The 16,866-nt window shown below is 39.9% G+C and overlaps 1 protein-coding gene across 5 annotated transcripts; it reads left to right on the top strand.

The window, feature by feature from the left end:
• The first annotated feature begins 1,247 nt into the window (after nucleotides 1–1,247).
• Nucleotides 1,248–9,796, top strand: LOC146476226 (collagen triple helix repeat-containing protein 1-like). Of its 5 annotated transcripts, none has more exons than XM_085114649.1 (3): nucleotides 1,248–1,377; nucleotides 8,433–8,648; nucleotides 9,254–9,796. In XM_085114649.1, the coding sequence occupies exons 1-3, from the start codon at nucleotides 1,294–1,296 to the stop codon at nucleotides 9,599–9,601; spliced, it is 648 nt and encodes a 215-aa protein (XP_084970775.1). In that variant the 5' UTR covers nucleotides 1,248–1,293; the 3' UTR covers nucleotides 9,602–9,796. The 5 variants fall into 5 exon arrangements, with proteins under 5 accessions (XP_084970775.1, XP_084970779.1, XP_084970776.1 ...); XM_085114653.1 differs by having other exon boundaries at nucleotides 1,256–1,377; nucleotides 8,451–8,648; XM_085114650.1 differs by lacking the exon at nucleotides 1,248–1,377 and adding an exon at nucleotides 4,799–5,154.
• Nucleotides 9,797–16,866: the final 7,070 nt, after the last annotated feature.

The following is a 16,866-nucleotide window of genomic DNA, read 5'->3' as shown; positions in this document are numbered from 1 at the left end:
TCGGTTAAAACCGTTAAAGATCGAAGCGAACTGCTCCCCACTCACATGTTCTTCCCTACATCTCTTACAGAATTGGACATTGTTTGTCTGAGTCTCGACGGGATGTGAAATCTCGTGACGTCATTAGTGCACAGCGCTATTGACGAATTCCGTGGCCTGTGGTCAGCAACACCACGTTGATGGTTAAGTGTCGATTAGTGTAACCGACATACTCCATACCACATAGACCACGATTAAAAAGATACACAATGGATTGATGGCTGGCGATTTTTTCTTTTGCCAGGGTTCCCCGGTTTTTAACATGATTGCGATTTTTCGGCTTGAAAACACAAGCTATCAGTACATAATAATTCATAATCACAAAAGAAGCAGGAGTTCTATGATATTTTTTTATTGTTCTCACTCATTTATATTCAAACCACGATGAAACAGCCTCTTTGCCTTGATAATTTGTGATAGTAACATCGATACTTCCGACAACATTACTTTTAAAGTCATACATACATCTGTAAATGTTACAATATTTGGTCACAGTGCACATAGTTTCTAAACAGGTTTACATCCGTTTTGAATTTTTAGCCACTTTATTATCCTTCAAGCAGTAGCATTCCAGCGATTACTTTCCTCCCAGAAGAGGAGAAAGAATCTTCTGCCTCTGTGTAAATGCGGCCACCGAGCAGAAGCTTCTTCTCCGAGTGACTGACGTTCTTGGTAGAACCACTCATGCTTCAAGACTATTCACCTAAAATGACAGAAGTTAAAGTCGCAAAGCCATACAAACACTTATCTGTAAATGCTTAAAATTCTGTCCACATGCCACCGTGCACATCGTTTGACACGTTTAGAACCGTTTCGAATTTGAATACACTTCATCATGCTCGAACAGGCATACATCCCAACAATTATTGCCTCCGATCAGAAGCTTCTGCTCAGATAAGAGTGATTGACGCCCGATGGAGGACCCACTCACGTCTCAAGATCACTCGCCTAAAAAGACAGCTATCTATTCTGTTGGTTCATTCTTTTTAATTCGTTTAATGCCTCTAAGCAACGATTAAATGTATAATACAAGCCAGCGATTAAATGCGGCAACGGAGCAGAAGCTTCTTCTCTGAGTGATTGACGTCCTTGGAGGAACCAATCACGCTTCAAGATCACTTACTAAAAATTTAACAACAGCTCCCTAATCTGTTGATTAACCCTCAGTGACTCTCTTACTCTCCTATCTGATCAGTTAGCGCAGCCATTAACTTATCTTTGAGGAAAAAGCCCGCAATTTCGTGAAACTTTACAATGTTTACGAGGAAGGCGGTTGTTTACCTTTTTTGTTCAACTCTGATGATTTGCAGTATTCAAGGAGCGGAGCCTGCCCAAACTGTAAGTGTATAGATATAACGCAGTACAGAAGAGCGATCCTTACCTTAAAATTTATCAAATTTATTAATTTTTTTTTTGTCAAGAGAGGAAAATCCTCTCCAAGAGAGGATGAGGCAGAGAAATTGTTTTTAAAATCAATCAGAGATTATAACTAAAAGATCAACAACATGCAGTCAAGCCGCTTGTATTAGATATAGATAGAGCTCTCTGGGAAGGAAAGCTTTTAAATCTAGTGGATTCTTTTTAATGACGGAATTATTCGGGCGTAGATGTTTGATTTCAGCTGTTGTTGGATTCTAAAAATTCAGTTAGACTGATTCGTTTGTATGCCCGTAATAAAACCTTTCTATAAAAACTTAACTGTTGTGGTGTTAATCAGTTATAATATCAGTGTAAATTTTCAATTGCAAAACAATTTTAATCACTTTACCATTGTAAATGAAATTCCGTGTTGGTGCTCAGCGTGAACAACCCTAAACTTTAAAATGTTTAAGATATTATCTTCGCCAGGTCAATCCATTTTGCTTATTCCTTAAAATGATCGTTTATTAATACTCGGTTTTACCGTGTTAAAAAGCACGTTCTGTTGCTTTTTTTTTTTTTACATGCGGAAGATTCTGGAATATCGAGTAGTAGGCAAATTTTAATTTTAAGTTTTTTGGAACATGGTACGACTGATCTGGCCGAACGAATGTTCCAAGAAGTGGCTTTGAGTCGGAACACTTTGAAAAGCGAAGAAGGTGCTAATCTAAAGAGAAGCTTTGACAGGATTGAACTTTTTGAGTCATTATCTGGGATATAAGAGCAGAATGTGAGAAAGATGGCTTCCCGTAAAGAAATCACTCGAGTTATTATGTAACAGTCATCGTTGCTTTGCAAATATTGTCTCTAACGTTTTCAAATATTGGGCAGTCTTAGATGATTTTGCTCACATTCTTTGATAGGCCGAAATGTAGCAAATATGAGAAGAATACGTTGAATGTCATAAACATAAACGGTAACTAATAAATGATTGTGTAAAGTCACAAAGCCATACAATCACTAATCTGTAATTTTTGAAAATTCTGGCCACATGCCACAGTGCACATCTTTTCACACGTATAGCTGAACCGTTTTGGATTTTAAAACACTTCATCATCCTCGAAGAAGTATGCATGCCAGCGATTATTACTTCCAATCAGAAGCTTCTGTTGAGAGTCAATGATTGACGCCCGATGGAGGACCCACTCACCCCTCAAGTTTACCCGCCTAAAAAGACAGCTCCCAGTTCTGTTGGTTCATTCTTCATGATTCTTTTATTGCCTCCAAGCAACGATTAAATGTATAATGCATGCCCGCGATTAAATGCGGCCACCGAACAGAAGCTTCTTCTCCGAATGATTGACGTCCTTGGAAGAAGAACAACTTATGCTTGAACACCATTCACCTTAAAAGACAAACTTGGATGATCAATATCGCGTGAATTTAAGCAGTCGAACTCGCTGCGACATTTTTTTTTTTTTTTTTTTTTGTCTTTACTGAAACTGTTAGTTAAATTCGATTTTGACATCCAGGTTATATCGCGCAAGCACTTGCCAATAGGCCGAATTCACACTAGAGACAAATAACCCGTTTTGGACGGGTTTCTCGTCTGAGACAAGCTTCCAGTCTTGGTGTGAAATCGGGTCGGGACGTGTTTTAGACGAGAAACTCGTCCAATTTTACCCGTCCACTTATCCGTCTAGTCGACGAGTTTTTAAAGACGAGTTTCCCGACTAGACGAGAAACTCGTCAAAATGCATCACAAATTCACACTTAGACGGGTTTCTAGGTCGAGTTTTAGGAGAAAATGCGCCGATTAGACTAGAACTAGAACGATAGCAGCGGACTTTGGGAAAACAAAATGGCGCCAAAGAAGTAGGTGAAGCGTTGTAAAACACAGAAAAACAAACCCTGGACTGACAAACAGACAAACATCTTTGCCGCTGTGCGGTTGTCATCAACTGAAAGCCGAGATAAGCCTTTTGCTCTCGTTCTGGAAACAATGGCCCTCAAGTTTTGGTTTTCAAGAAAGATATAATTGGACGCCAGTGAACTTTTAAATTGGAAATCATTGCTTCGTTTCTTTGATCCCAAGAGACAGTTTGAAATATAGGCCTGCATACTTTGGTAATACTACAATCAGCCAGGCGCGTTCTGTTTTCTGCTGGCTAGGTAACTACGCACATCTCACACCGGTACCTCGACATCTTAACCCGTCCTAAAAACTCGTCCTAATGTGAATTCATGTCGGTAAGTCAGATAGCTTTTTCATCGCGAATTCAATCTAGGACGCGAAACTCGTCAGACGGGTTACCCGTCTGACGAGTTTCCCGTCCTCTAATGTGAATAAGGCTATTGAGGAATTCCGTAGACTGTGCTGAGCAACACCGCGTTGATGGTTAGATGTCGATTGGTGTAACCGACATACTCCATATCACATAAACCACGATTAAAAAGATATACAACCCATCAATGGCTGGTGTTTTTTTTTTTTTGGTTCCCCGGTTTTTAACATGCTTGCGATTTTTCGGCTTGAAAACACAAGCTATCTACATAATATTTCATAAGCACAAAAGAAACAGGAGGTCTATGATATTTTTTTATTGTTCTCACTCATTTATATTCAAACCACGATGAAACCGTCCCTTTGCCTTGATAATTTGTGATAGTAACATCGGTACGTCCGACAACATTACTTTTAAAGTCATACATACATCTGTAAATGTCACAATATCTGGTCACAGTGCACATAGTTTCTAAACAGGTTTACATCCGTTTTGAATTTTTAGCCACTTTATTATCCTTCAAGCAGTAGCATTCCAGCGATTACTTTCCTCCCAGAAGAGGAGAAAGAATCTTCTGCCTCTGTGTAAATGCGGCCACCGAGCAGAAGCTTCTTCTCCGAGTGACTGACGTTCTTGGTAGAACCACTCATGCTTCAAGACTATTCACCTAAAATGACAGAAGTTAAAGTCGTAAAGCTATACAAACACTAATCTGTAAATGCTTAAAATTCTGTCCACATGCCACCGTGCACATCGTTTGACACGTTTAAAACTGTTTTGAATTTTATTATACTTCATCATCTTCGAAGAATTATGCATGCTGGCGATTATTGCCTCCGATCAGAATCTTCTGCTCAGAGTGATTGACGCCTATGGAGGACCCACTCAAGCCTCAAGATCACTCGCCTAAAAAGACAGCTCCCTGTTGTGTTGGTTCATTCTTATTGATTCATTTATTGCCTCTAAGCAACGATTAAATGTATAATGCATTTCCACGATTAAGTGCGGTCTAAGAGCAGAAGCTTGTTCTCTGAGTGATTGATGTTCTTGGAGGACCCACTCACGCCACAAGATCACTCGCTTAAAAAGACAGCTCCCTGTTGTGTTGGTTCATTCTTATTGATTCGTTTATAGCCTCTAAGCAACGATTAAATGTATAATACATGCCAGCGATTAAATGCGGCAACAGAGCAGAAGCTTCTTCTCTGAGTGATTGACGTCCTTGCAGGAACCAATCACGCTTCAAGGTCACTTACTAAAAATTTAACAACAGCTCCTTAATCTGTTGATTCATTCTCAGTGATTCTCTTACTCTCCTATCTGATCGGTTGAAGCAGCCATTAACTTATCTTTGAGGAAAAAGCCCGCAATTTCGTGAAACTTCACAATGTTTACGAGGGAGGCAGTTATTTTCCTTTTTTGTTCAACTCTGGTGTTTTACGGTATTCAAGGAGCGGAGCCTGCCCAAACTGTAAGTGTATAGATATAACGCAGTACAGAAGAGCGATCCTTACGTTAAAATTTATCAAGTTTATTAATTGTTTGTCAAGAGAGGAAATTCTTCTCCAAGAGAGGATGAGGCAGAGAAATTGTTTTTAAAATCAGTTAAAACTAAAAGATCGACGACAGTCAAGCCGCTTGTATTAGATAGAGCTCGCTGGAAAGGAAAGCTTTTAAATCTAGTAGATCCTTTTAAATAACGGAATTATTCGGGCCGTAGATGTTTGATTTTAGCTGTTGTTTGATTCTAAAAATTAAGTTAGACTGATTTGTTTGAATCCCCCTAATAAAACCTTTCTATAAAAACTTCCCCGTTGTGGTGTTAATCAGTTATTATATCTGTGTAAATTTTCAATTGCAAAACATTTTTAATCACTTTACCATTGTAAATGAAATTCCGTGTTGGTGCTCAGCGTTAACAACCCTAAACTTTAAAATGTTTAAGATATTATATCTTTGCCAGGTCAATTCATTTTGCTTATTCCTTAAAATGATCGTTTATTAATACTCCGTTTTACCGTGTTAAAAAGCAAGTTCTGTTGTTTTTTTTACATGCGGAAGATTCTGGAATATCGAATAGTAGGCAAATTTTAATTTTTAGTTTGTGGAACATCGTACGACTGATCTGGCCAAACGGATGTTTCAAGAAGTCGCTTTGAGTCGGAACACTTTGAAAAGCAAAGAAGGTGCTAGTCTGAAGAAAAGCTTTGACAGGATTGAACTTCTTGGGTCATTACCTGGGATGTGAGAGCAGAATGTGAGAAAGATGACTGCCTGTAAAGAAATCACTCGAGTTATTATGTAACAGCCATCGTTGCTTTGCAAATATTGTCTCTGACGTTTTCAAATATTGGGCGGTCTTAGATGATTTCGCTTACATTCTTTATAGGCCGAAATGTTGCAAATATGAGAAGAATACGTTGAATGTCATAAACGGTAATAAATTGATGTTTGTGTCAAAGTCACAAAGCCATACAAACACTAATCTGTAAATGCTGAAAATTCTGGCCACATGCCACAGTGCACATCCTTTAACACGTTGAGAACCGTTTTGAATTTAAATATGCCTAATCATCCTGGAAAAAGTATGCATGCCAGCGATTATTGATTCCAATCAGAAGCTTTTGTTGAGAGTGATTGACGTCTATGGATGACCCACTTACGCCTCAAGTTTACTCGCCTAAAAAGACAGTTCCTTGTTCTGTTGGTTCATTTTTATTGATTCTTGCATTGCCTCCAAGCAACGATTAAATATATAATGCATGCCAGCGATTAAATGCGGTCTCCGAGCAGAAACTTCTTCTCCGAATGATTGACGTTCTTGGAAGAACAACTTATGCCTCAAGACCATTCACCTAAAACGACAAACTTGGATGATCAATATCACGTGAATTAAGCAGTCGAACTTGCTGCGGCAATTTTTTTTTTTTTTTTTTTTTTTGTCATTACTGAAACATTGTTAGTTAAATTCAATTTTGACATCCAACTTATATCGCGCAGGCACTTGCCAATTGACGAATTCCATGGCCTGTGCTCGGCAACACCACGTTGATGGTTAAGTGTCGATTGGTGTAACTGACATACTCCATATCACATAGACCACGATTAAAAAGATACGCAACGCATTGATGGCTGCTGATTTTTTCTTTTGGTTCCCCGGTTTTTAACATGCTTGAGATTTTTCGGGTGGAAAACACAAGCTATCTACATAATATTTCATAAGCACAAAAGAAACACTCTTTTATATTCAATGCACGATGAAACCGTCACTTTGCCTTGATAATTTGTGATAGTAACATCGATACGTACGTCCGACATTACTTTTAAAGTCATACATATATCTGTAAATGTCACAATATTTGGTCACTGGGCACATTGTTTCTAAACAGGTTTACATCCGTTTTGAACTTTTAGCCACTTTATTATCCTTGAAGCAGTATGCATTCCAGCAGTTAATTTCCTCCCAGAAGAGGAGAAAGAAACTTCTGCCTCTGAGTAATTGACGTCCTCGGAGGACCCACTCACGCTTTAAAATCACTGATCTAAAAATACAGCTCCCTAATCTGTTGGTCTGTTCCGAGTGATTGATGTCCCTTTCAGAGGAACCCGTCACGCTTCAAGATCATTCACAAAACATACAACAGCTCCCTAATCTGTTCATTCATTCTCAGTGATTCTGTTACTCTTCTATCTGATCGGTTAACGCAGCCATTAACTTATCTTTGAGAGAAAAAAAATACACGGAATTTTGCGAAAGTTTACAATGTTTACCAGGGAGGCAGTTATTTCCTTTTTTGTTTCGCTCTGATGTTTTGCGGTATTCAAGGAGTGGAGCCTGCCCAAACTGTGAGTGTATAGATGTAAGGCAGTACAGAAGAGCGATCCTAACCTTACAATTTATCAAATTTATTAATGTTAGCAAAGAATCGAGGCAAAGAAATTGTTTTAAAAATCAATTAAAGATTAAAACTAAAAGATCAACGACAGTCAGGCCGCTTATATTTGGTAAATCTCTCTAGAAAGGAGAGCTCGTTAATGGGTAGGTTCGATGGAAATATGGCCGTATTAGTCGAATTTTACAGCCTTCACCTCCCACTTGAAACTGGATTGCTGCCAAATGTTTTAATATATTTTGATAGACGATGGATGGAACTTTTCTACTCATACGTAGAAGAGCCAGTGATTATGAGCCACTTTTGCAATTCATTCCTTTGAACTTGGGCTAAATTGCATGTTGCAATCAGTGCTCAAAGTAGATAAACTTTGCACCCTCAAATTTGTTATAGTTATAGCAATACGTGCAGGGTCATCTTTCATAACTAGCGAATTAGGAGGTTTTGAATTATCTGTATTCTCCAGAACTAACAGCTGCAAGTTTTTGCAAAATCTACGATCTTGTCAGTGGGTTTGGAGCACAGCCCAGGGTACGAATAGTTCGAATCACAAAATTTTAAGAAAATTAAATTTCTCCGTTCGTATTTCATATTTGTTACCTACTTCCCACGAGAGGTTGATTGAAGCGTTATCAGAGAAATATAACTTTTCAATAAAGATTAAATAAGAGGCTCTTAGGAAGAGTTGCTCCTAAAAAGTTCAGCACAATATTTTTTTTAAAGGAGCCTGGAAAAAGGAAATAGACGAGGAATTTTTTGAACAAATCGGGTCCTTCTGATGGTGGGATTTAAAGTCATATAATTGGGATGTGTCTAAGCGTGTTGTGTTGTGTTGTAAAAATTCAGTAATTGCAAGTTACTTTTTGTTTCTCAGTGCTCCTCGGAAACTCCATGCTGTCTGCAAGGACCGCAGGGTCCCTCCGGAACACCAGGAACTCCCGGAACTCCGGGAACTCCGGGAACTCCAGGTATCCAGGGACCTCCAGGATGTCCCGGTGGTAACCGAAGCTGGAAACAGTGCTCTTGGTTATTTGGCAAAACAAAGGACGCCCGGGATAATGGTCAGGTTCATGTAAGTAGTAAATTTAATTGTTATCGTTCTTGATATAAGCGAGCGGTAAAACCTAAATCGCCCTTGCACGCGGGTTCAAAATTGATTCCAACAAATTTTGTCCAAACGTAGTTTTATCTTTGGCCGATAAAACGGTTCAATTCTTTGACATTAAAAGAAAAGTGTTCAGTTATAGCACAAAGCGGGAAATAGAACAAAGAGGACGGAGAACGAAGTGGATAGAGATGAAAGCGATCTGGGGGTGAGAAAGGAAGAAAGCTCGATTCTTGTCTTTGTCTTCGTTCGTTCGTATTCGTGTCGTCAGTATACTTACCAGTTCTGTATCGTGTGGTTCCATTCCCCTCTTTTCCGTAAGTACTGATAGATTCATTCTATACTGGTGTCTGCGAAAAAAAGTTTACTGCTATCTGCTCTCGTCCCCACCCGCCAACACTTCATGTTTTCCCCGTTGATCTTAGCCAAGTTGGTTAACTGCTGTTCCTGACTCACCGCAGTCTTCCGGCTCAGACCAAGGTTTTGTATTCTACTGATCGGTTCATCCATGATCACGACGGAGCGGTATCCGTTAGTAGCATGATTTTTATTTCTTTTAATTTGAATTCCAGGTGTGCGAATTTGCGAAGAGGAAAAGTGATACTTATCTACGGGTGGTGTATGTGGGTAATACTCGTATTACAGGCTGCACTGACTGCTGCAAAAGATGGTTTTTCACTTTCAACAACACAGAGTGTACAGTGCCTGCCGCTATAGATGGAGTCGTGTACCAGAGAGAAAATCTCAACATCCACAGATCTGTTAACATAGAAGGTTACTGTGGCGGCTTGAACCCTGGAAAGGTACAGGTTGGTTTTCACGTCGGCAACTGTGCTGAGTTCGGAGATGCGAACGCGCAAACAAGCTCGAATTCGGTCAGCAGGATCATTATTGAAGAAGTAGAACCGCCAGTCGCTTGAAAAAACCGTCGAGCTAATTGCTGTTACTCTTTTTGGTAGCCTCGACTAAACATAGCTTGTCGTCCAAGATTTTATAATCAGCAAAAATAGTAAACAACAAACTCTAGATTAGTGTAATTCTGCATGACATACTTTTGCGATGGTATTAAGAGAAAATCATGTAAAACAGCATTAATAAAGTTGACGGTGTGATAATGGCCTTACCATATTCAGTTTTTCGGAGTGGAATGGTTGTTTTTCCTAGTTATTTTTATTATTTTTTCTTTATTATGAAACATGTTATTCAAAGCGGCCTAGAATCTTTGATAAGGGACAAGACGATAAGGGAAGGGGACTAGGTGAACTTTTTTTAAATTGATCCGTTTCTTTTCTGCAAAATTTGATTTTACCCCCCCCCCCCCCCGCCCCCTCCCTCTCTCTAACTCATATCTTTTAGCACCCCACACACTCTCCTCCGAAGAGGCCTCTTTCGCGCTCGAGCGGAGAGGAATAAAGGAGTGAGTGGAGCACGAGGGTCGAAGGGAGACAAGTCAGGGGACGAGCGAAATAATGAGCAACGTGAAGGGGGGAGAGGGGTGAATGACCACATATAATATCGTCATTCTGAGCATGAGCCACTGGAACTAAAAAGGTTTGGAATATGAAAGTAGAGAAACTGCATGTACGTGACAACGACCATGCGCGTGAAGTTTTCCAGGGGTAATATGGTTTTCCGTGAATAGTTTAGTCGTAGCCGTCACACTTTTGAAATTGTACTGCTTCTTTCTTTGTTTCTTTTTCCTGTTTGTTTAATTCAAACGTTTTCAGAAATAACACTTAGGATCAGTTCATTGATGTGAAGTTTCAGTTATTTTGCATGAAATGATACGTACATCTACGCAAACGTTGCGAGAGGCAATGAGGTGTTCAGGCCAATTGCTCTCTCACGACCCAGTTAACTAGTCACTATTGTGAAGTTATTCAAAAGAGTTACTGATTTGTGGCTAAGTAGTTATATAAGACTTTTATCGTTATTAAGCTACAATGTAGATCGACGGTTACACTGGAGACAGATTTTAAGTTTCGCAAGTGGGCTTTTATTATGAAAATAAAGTAGTTTATTTATGTAGTGACTATTTTTAAGAAAGAACCTAACATTAAGAAAGTTTTAGTTTAGTCAGCTACTTTTTTAAATCTCATAGGTAAAACTGAGACTGAAGGTTGTACCGATCGAAAGGCAGCTTTTTATTGTTTTGTATCACCCGTGTATGGTCGTCCAAATGTTTCAATATTCGCTAAGTTGTATTCGCTGTCGCTAAATTACATTCGCTATCGCTAAATTACATTCGCTGTCGCTAAATTGTTCATTCGCTGTCGCTAATACTTATTCGCTATCGCTAAATTGTACATTCGCTGTCGCTAATACTCATTTTCTATCGCTAAATTTCATTCGCTTTCGCTACATTACATTCGCTGTCGCTAATACTTATTCGCTATCGCTGATATTCATTCGCTCTCGCTAAATTTCATTCGCTGTCGCTGAGTGTTTCCATTTCATGCGCTAAAAATTAACTCAGGGTATCCCCACACGGGAAAGTTTGTGGAAAGCCGCCAACCGCAGATTTGCATTCAAAAGCATGTGAGATCTCACGATGGCCGACGAAAAGGTATGGAAATGCTCTTCTGAAATTAAAATTTCAGATTTAGTTCGCTTCTAAGCCGTTCCTCAGTGAAAAGCTGGCGCTAGTATACGAAAAGGCTTTCTCCGGAGCTTTGTATGAGCTTAAAGTTTGGCTCATGGCACCATCGTGCTTCGTCGAGGCGGGAAAATACGGGACTCTGTAAAACATGGATACGGACGGGCGGATGCGGACGGCGGATGGCGGATGGCGGATGGCGGATGGCGGACGGCGGAGGGGGCTTTAAAAAAAAAAAAGAAGAAGAAGAAGAAGAAATAGGATGTTGATACTGTTAAATTTATTGGTTAATTGTCACCTTTTAAGAAATGCTAGCTTTGGCTATTTTTTTTTAAATTTGAATTAATTTATATCTTATTGTAAGTCAAAAAGCGAAAACGCCGTAGAATGTTTCCTCTCGTTTTTCAACCAAATCGGTTTGCAGTGGAACTCCGTACATTAGTACGACACACCATCCAGCAAAACAACACATTCACATTCATGAACAGTTATGGGATAATCTGATAAACGGGAAAGGTACTGTACGAGCTCTTTGTTAGGCAACAGACAGATTGATACAAGTTATTAAAAGATTTATATGCGTAGGATTTGCGAACTTATCATTTTCTTCCCTTTAAATTTGCACACAAGCAAAGTTTTCCTTACAATAGGGGGACTTTTTTGATCGGGTTTTGCGTCTTTTCGGTTTTGATATTCATTGCAGATTTTGGTTTTTCCCTTTTTTGAACATTCAGTTTTTTTACCTGACAGAAAAAAACAGGTTTTTTCGGTCAGTTTCTGGTTTTCCCCAGTTGCCTCGGCGGTGGCCTTCAGTCCCTAGTTGTCAGGGGTCGTCTTCTCCGTGAACTTGGTACAGTCGAACCTCGATTATCCGGACTCGTTGGGACTTGAATAAATAGTCCGGATAATCGAAAATATGAATATTAATGAGACAGTAATGTAAAGGAACGAAATAAAGTAAACAGAATTTAATTGTGAATAGACTTTTAAACTTGTCTAACCAACCGGTTGATGCTTTGAAGCTTTCGCGATCGGTCGACTCCGCTTTCAACTGCGCTGAGAAATGTTTCGCTTTCTCCTTAAGAAGCGGACCTGAAATTGGTGTTCCACTGCTGAATAAACCGAGGAATACTGTCTTTTCTAACTCGTGTTCCTCTACATCAGACATCTTGGCAGAACGTAACTTTTTCGTGACCGCAAACGTCCAAATATGGAACCCATAATATTTTCCCAGAGAAAAAAAGTGACATTTTTTCAAGCACGAGAAGTTCATGTTCGTTTCAGCGAGGGACCACAAAAAAAAATCGCGATCTTTAATTCGTCTCGATTGTTCAAGACATGCTCTGCTCTAAATTAAAACTTGAAAGGAAACGTCGCTTGTGTGCAGATTTCATGTCCTGGGAGGAAAATGACACGTTCGCAAATTCTACGCAGGGAAATCTTTGGACATCTTAAAATAATCTTTAATAACTTGTATCGATGTGTCTGTTCGAACAATAACCACAATTTCCAATCTATAATGCCTAACAAGAGCTCATACATTACTTTTTCCGTTTATCAGATTATCCCTAGCCTCCCACGCGGTCGTTTTTAGTGGGAGGCTAGATTATCCCGTAACTGTTCATGAATATGAAAGTGTTGTTTTGCCGGATGGTGTGTCGTACTAATGTACGGAGTTCCTCTGCAAACTCAGACTGATTTGGTTGAAAAACGAGAAAAAACATTCTATAGCGTTTTCGCTGTTTGACTGACAATAAGATTTAGATTAATTCAAATTAGAAAAAAAAATAGCCAAAGCTAGCATTTCTTAGAAGGTGGCAATTAACCAATAAATTTAACAGTATCAACATCCTAGCTATTCTCTTTTTTCTTGTTTTTTTTTTTTAAAGCCCCATCCGCCATTCGCCGTCCGCATCCGCCCGTCCGTATCCCCGTTTTACAGAGTCCCGCTGCATTCGCCTGAACGTATTTTCCCGCCTCGACGAAGCACGATGGTGCCATGAGCCAAACTTTAAGCTCATACAAAGCCCCGGAGAAAGCCTTTTCGTATACTAGCGCCAGCTTTTCACTGAGGAACGGCTTAGAAGCGAACTAAATCTGAAATTTTAATTTCAGAAGAGCATTTCCATACCTTTTCGTCGGCCATCGTGAGATCTCACATGCTTTTGAATGCAAATCTGCGGTTGGCGGCTTTCCACAAACTTTCCCGTGTGGGGATACCCTGAGTTAATTTTTAGCGCATGAAATGGAAACACTCAGCGACAGCGAATGAAATTTAGCGAGAGCGAATGAATATCAGCGATAGCGAATAAGTATTAGCGACAGCGAATGTAATTTAGCGAAAGCGAATGAAATTTAGCGATAGAAAATGAGTATTAGCGACAGCGAATGTACAATTTAGCGATAGCGAATAAGTATTAGCGACAGCGAATGTAATTTAGCGAAAGCGAATGAAATTTAGCGATAGAAAATGAGTATTAGCGACAGCGAATGTACAATTTAGCGATAGCGAATAAGTATTAGCGACAGCGAATGAACAATTTAGCGACAGCGAATGTAATTTAGCGATAGCGAATGTAATTTAGCGACAGCGAATACAACTTAGCGAATATTGAAACATTTGGACGACCATACCCGTGGCCTAAAATGTGGACTAACAACTGAAAGCAACATTTTCTTGTGCAAAACCTATTACTTAGAAAAACGTGATTCTCAGCCACGAATATGTTTGCACAAGTTAATACCTTTTAAAACTGTTACAATGCTTAATGCTTTTCCTTTTATAGTGGAAATGAAAAATCCCAACTGGCAGGAGGCAAACCAACTGGCTATTTAAAAGTGTGGTAGAGAACGGGAGCTAACGGGGCTTAAACCCGGGACCGGGTGGACAGGGCGGACATAGACTTTGTACGTATCAGGTATAGGATTTAAAAATTTACTGGTAAATTCTTACCGTGTCAAAAAAAGTTATCAATCAATCAACCTCCAGATTTCAAGTCTGGCGCCCTAACCGCTGGACCAGGCCTCCTTGAAGAAGGAAACTCAAAATCAGCTAGACGTACTAGTAACAAAAGCTGTTCTGTTATTTCGCTTAAAAGAAAACAAGTTTTTTACAATAGGCATGTGGTTTTTAATTCAGTTTGTTCGAATTAATTAAATCAAAGCATGTAGCAGACATTGCCGCACTCAGGCCGGCGAATTGTCCTCCCGCTGCAAATCTATGACTTTTTTTTCTGAACCTGATATATCACTTTATTCTAAATACGATTTCTGTCGTGTGCTACGAGGCACGTCCGCAATTCGCGGCTGGGAAGGAACTGAATTACAGCTCAAAGCTAAGGGACCACTTACTTGCTGTCAAGCCGCTAATATTTCGCAGAACTCTGTAGATAGGGAAGTCTTTCACGGAATCGTTTCATTCAGGGAAAGGATTTCTTCCCAACTGTTGTTTGGATGCCAAATCAAAAGGAATCCGTTAATAGAAACTTTCCCGTTGTGGTTTTCACTTGTATATATTTCAAAAGCAAAAATTTTAAACCAACTTATTATTGTTAATGAAGTTTTGTGTTGGAGGCGCAACCGGTTGACACCCCTAAACCTTGAAATGTTCACAAGGTCAACGTGTTTTGCCTACTCCTTTGCTGTTCAAAAGCAAGTTCAGAACTACTGTGCGGTGACTTTGCTTCCTTCACACGTGGAAGATTGTGGAGTATCGAGTAACGGAGCAAAGTTTTGGGTAACATCATTTGATATCCGGCCGAACCAGTGTTCGAAGCAGCCACTTTGAGTCAAACACTTTGAAAAGCCGCGTTAATCTGAAGAAAGCTTTGACAGGATTGAACTTCTTGAGTCATTATCTGGGATATAAGTGGGATGTGCGAAAGATGGCTGCCTGTGAAGAAATCCTGACAGTTATTATGTAACAGCCATCGCTGTTTTGACAATTGTCTGTGCCCTTTTCAAATATATAGGGCGATCTGTATAGGGAGATCATATGAGTAATTAGATCAATTATTAGTAATTAGATCAATTATTTTAGTACTGCTATAGGTGGTTTTTACCTCACACATCGTCACGCAAGTAAAAATAAAATCTCAACCATTCAATAGATAAAGTCAAGAAATTGATATGTGGTAGAAGAGTGATACATAAACAACGTGTGAAAGCCACAGGACTGTGCGACATCTCCTAATCGTGTTAATTGAGAAAATGTACCACGGAAAATTACAGAGTTTAGTATGGGACGCCATGTTGGTGCCCCGTCTGATGGGCACCAACATGGCGGCCGGAAACCAGCAAAAACATCTGGAGTTTACCTTGGCTATTAATTTCAAAGCCTTTCTTCTCTCTGCTGAACTTTCACACATTGACATTAACGCTTCTATTACATGTTAGCTGATCAGACCTTAAAAAAACACACGAGGCGAATCGATGTTTTCATGTACGTGACATGTTTAGAGCAACAATCCTTCTGTCACGCACTGCGCAAAAAGCTAAAATTCAAACTGCTTTCTTTTCAAACCAAAGAATGCTATCCTGCTGAAAACAAGCAAGCCGATGGAGATTTAGATTTTCTTTTATGTGATGAGGATAAAAACCCAAAATTGTGTTTAGTTATGAATTTCAGTTTTTTTATGACGTCGTGTGAAAACCAGGAATTGTAATAGGCCTGATCACGGTTTTCGACGCCATTTTGACGAGTAGGCAAACACGTCTGAAATGACAGTGTTTATATGGAAATCCGATGTCAAATAATGTTCAAAAAACATCGCATCTGAAAAGTTCATGAAGTGTATTCGCGGGAGGAGCAATACGACGAACGAACAAGCAACTACAAACAGGCGGCCATGAGCTCAACTCAACTGTATTTGCATAATTTGCAATTCACTAACATCTGTCACGTGACGTCACGCAATACACTACATCTTCCCCGCACCTAGTTCACAAAACACAGTTCCTACAAGGGTAACTGATTGTTCCGTAATGTCTGTACAATCTCATAATGATCACTAAACGCAACTTTAATCTACGTTCAAACAGTTACATATAGTCCTTTAAATAACTTGGGGTTCTCCTTGTGCGCTGAGACCTCCTTGCTAGGGATCTTGCGTTTGACTCCTCCATGCTGATGGAAACGGGCTCTGTGGATGCATCCTTTTGTTCCTCTACTGCCGTGGGCGGTACCGGATTTTGCTCAGCGTGCACTGCTGACTCAGGTAGGTCGTCCTCCTCCCTCGAGGGTACGTCATGTCCTTTGAGAATGTGATCGACATGCCTACGGGTTACCACACCATCTTCACTCTTGATCGTATATGACAGTGGGCCAGTTCTGCTTTCAATGTGTTCCTTCTTTCATTTGGGTCCTGGACTAAAATTCTTAACCAGAACCTTGTCCCCCTCAGCAAACTGTCGCGCTATCCTGTTGTCATGCTGCTCTTTCTGGGATGATTGTTGGGCTTCCACGCGCTGCCTTACATCAGGTCGAATGAGCTCCAGTCGGGTTCGCAGGCGGCAGTTGAACAGCAGCTCTGCTGGTGTAACTCCAGTTGTTGTCTGGGGCGTTCATCAATATGCCAACAAGAATCTGCT

Source organism: Pavona decussata, unplaced genomic scaffold (genome assembly GCF_977016875.1).
Source record: "Pavona decussata unplaced genomic scaffold, jaPavDecu1.1 SCAFFOLD_78, whole genome shotgun sequence".
NCBI classification, from domain to species: domain Eukaryota; kingdom Metazoa; phylum Cnidaria; class Anthozoa; order Scleractinia; family Agariciidae; genus Pavona; species Pavona decussata.
Note: the sequence above shows the minus strand (reverse complement) of the source record. Positions and strands in the feature narration are given on the sequence as shown.

Bases quoted from the DNA above. Each gene is read 5' to 3' on its own strand.
- LOC146476226 (XM_085114649.1), top strand. From the start codon at position 1,294: ATGTTTACGAGGAAGGCGGTTGTTTACCTTTTTTGTTCAACTCTGATG. The intron at 1,378-8,432 runs GTAAGTGTATAG...AGTAATTGCAAG, and splicing joins GAGCGGAGCCTGCCCAAACT to TTACTTTTTGTTTCTCAGTG. The intron at 8,649-9,253 runs GTAAGTAGTAAA...TTTGAATTCCAG, and splicing joins GGGATAATGGTCAGGTTCAT to GTGTGCGAATTTGCGAAGAG.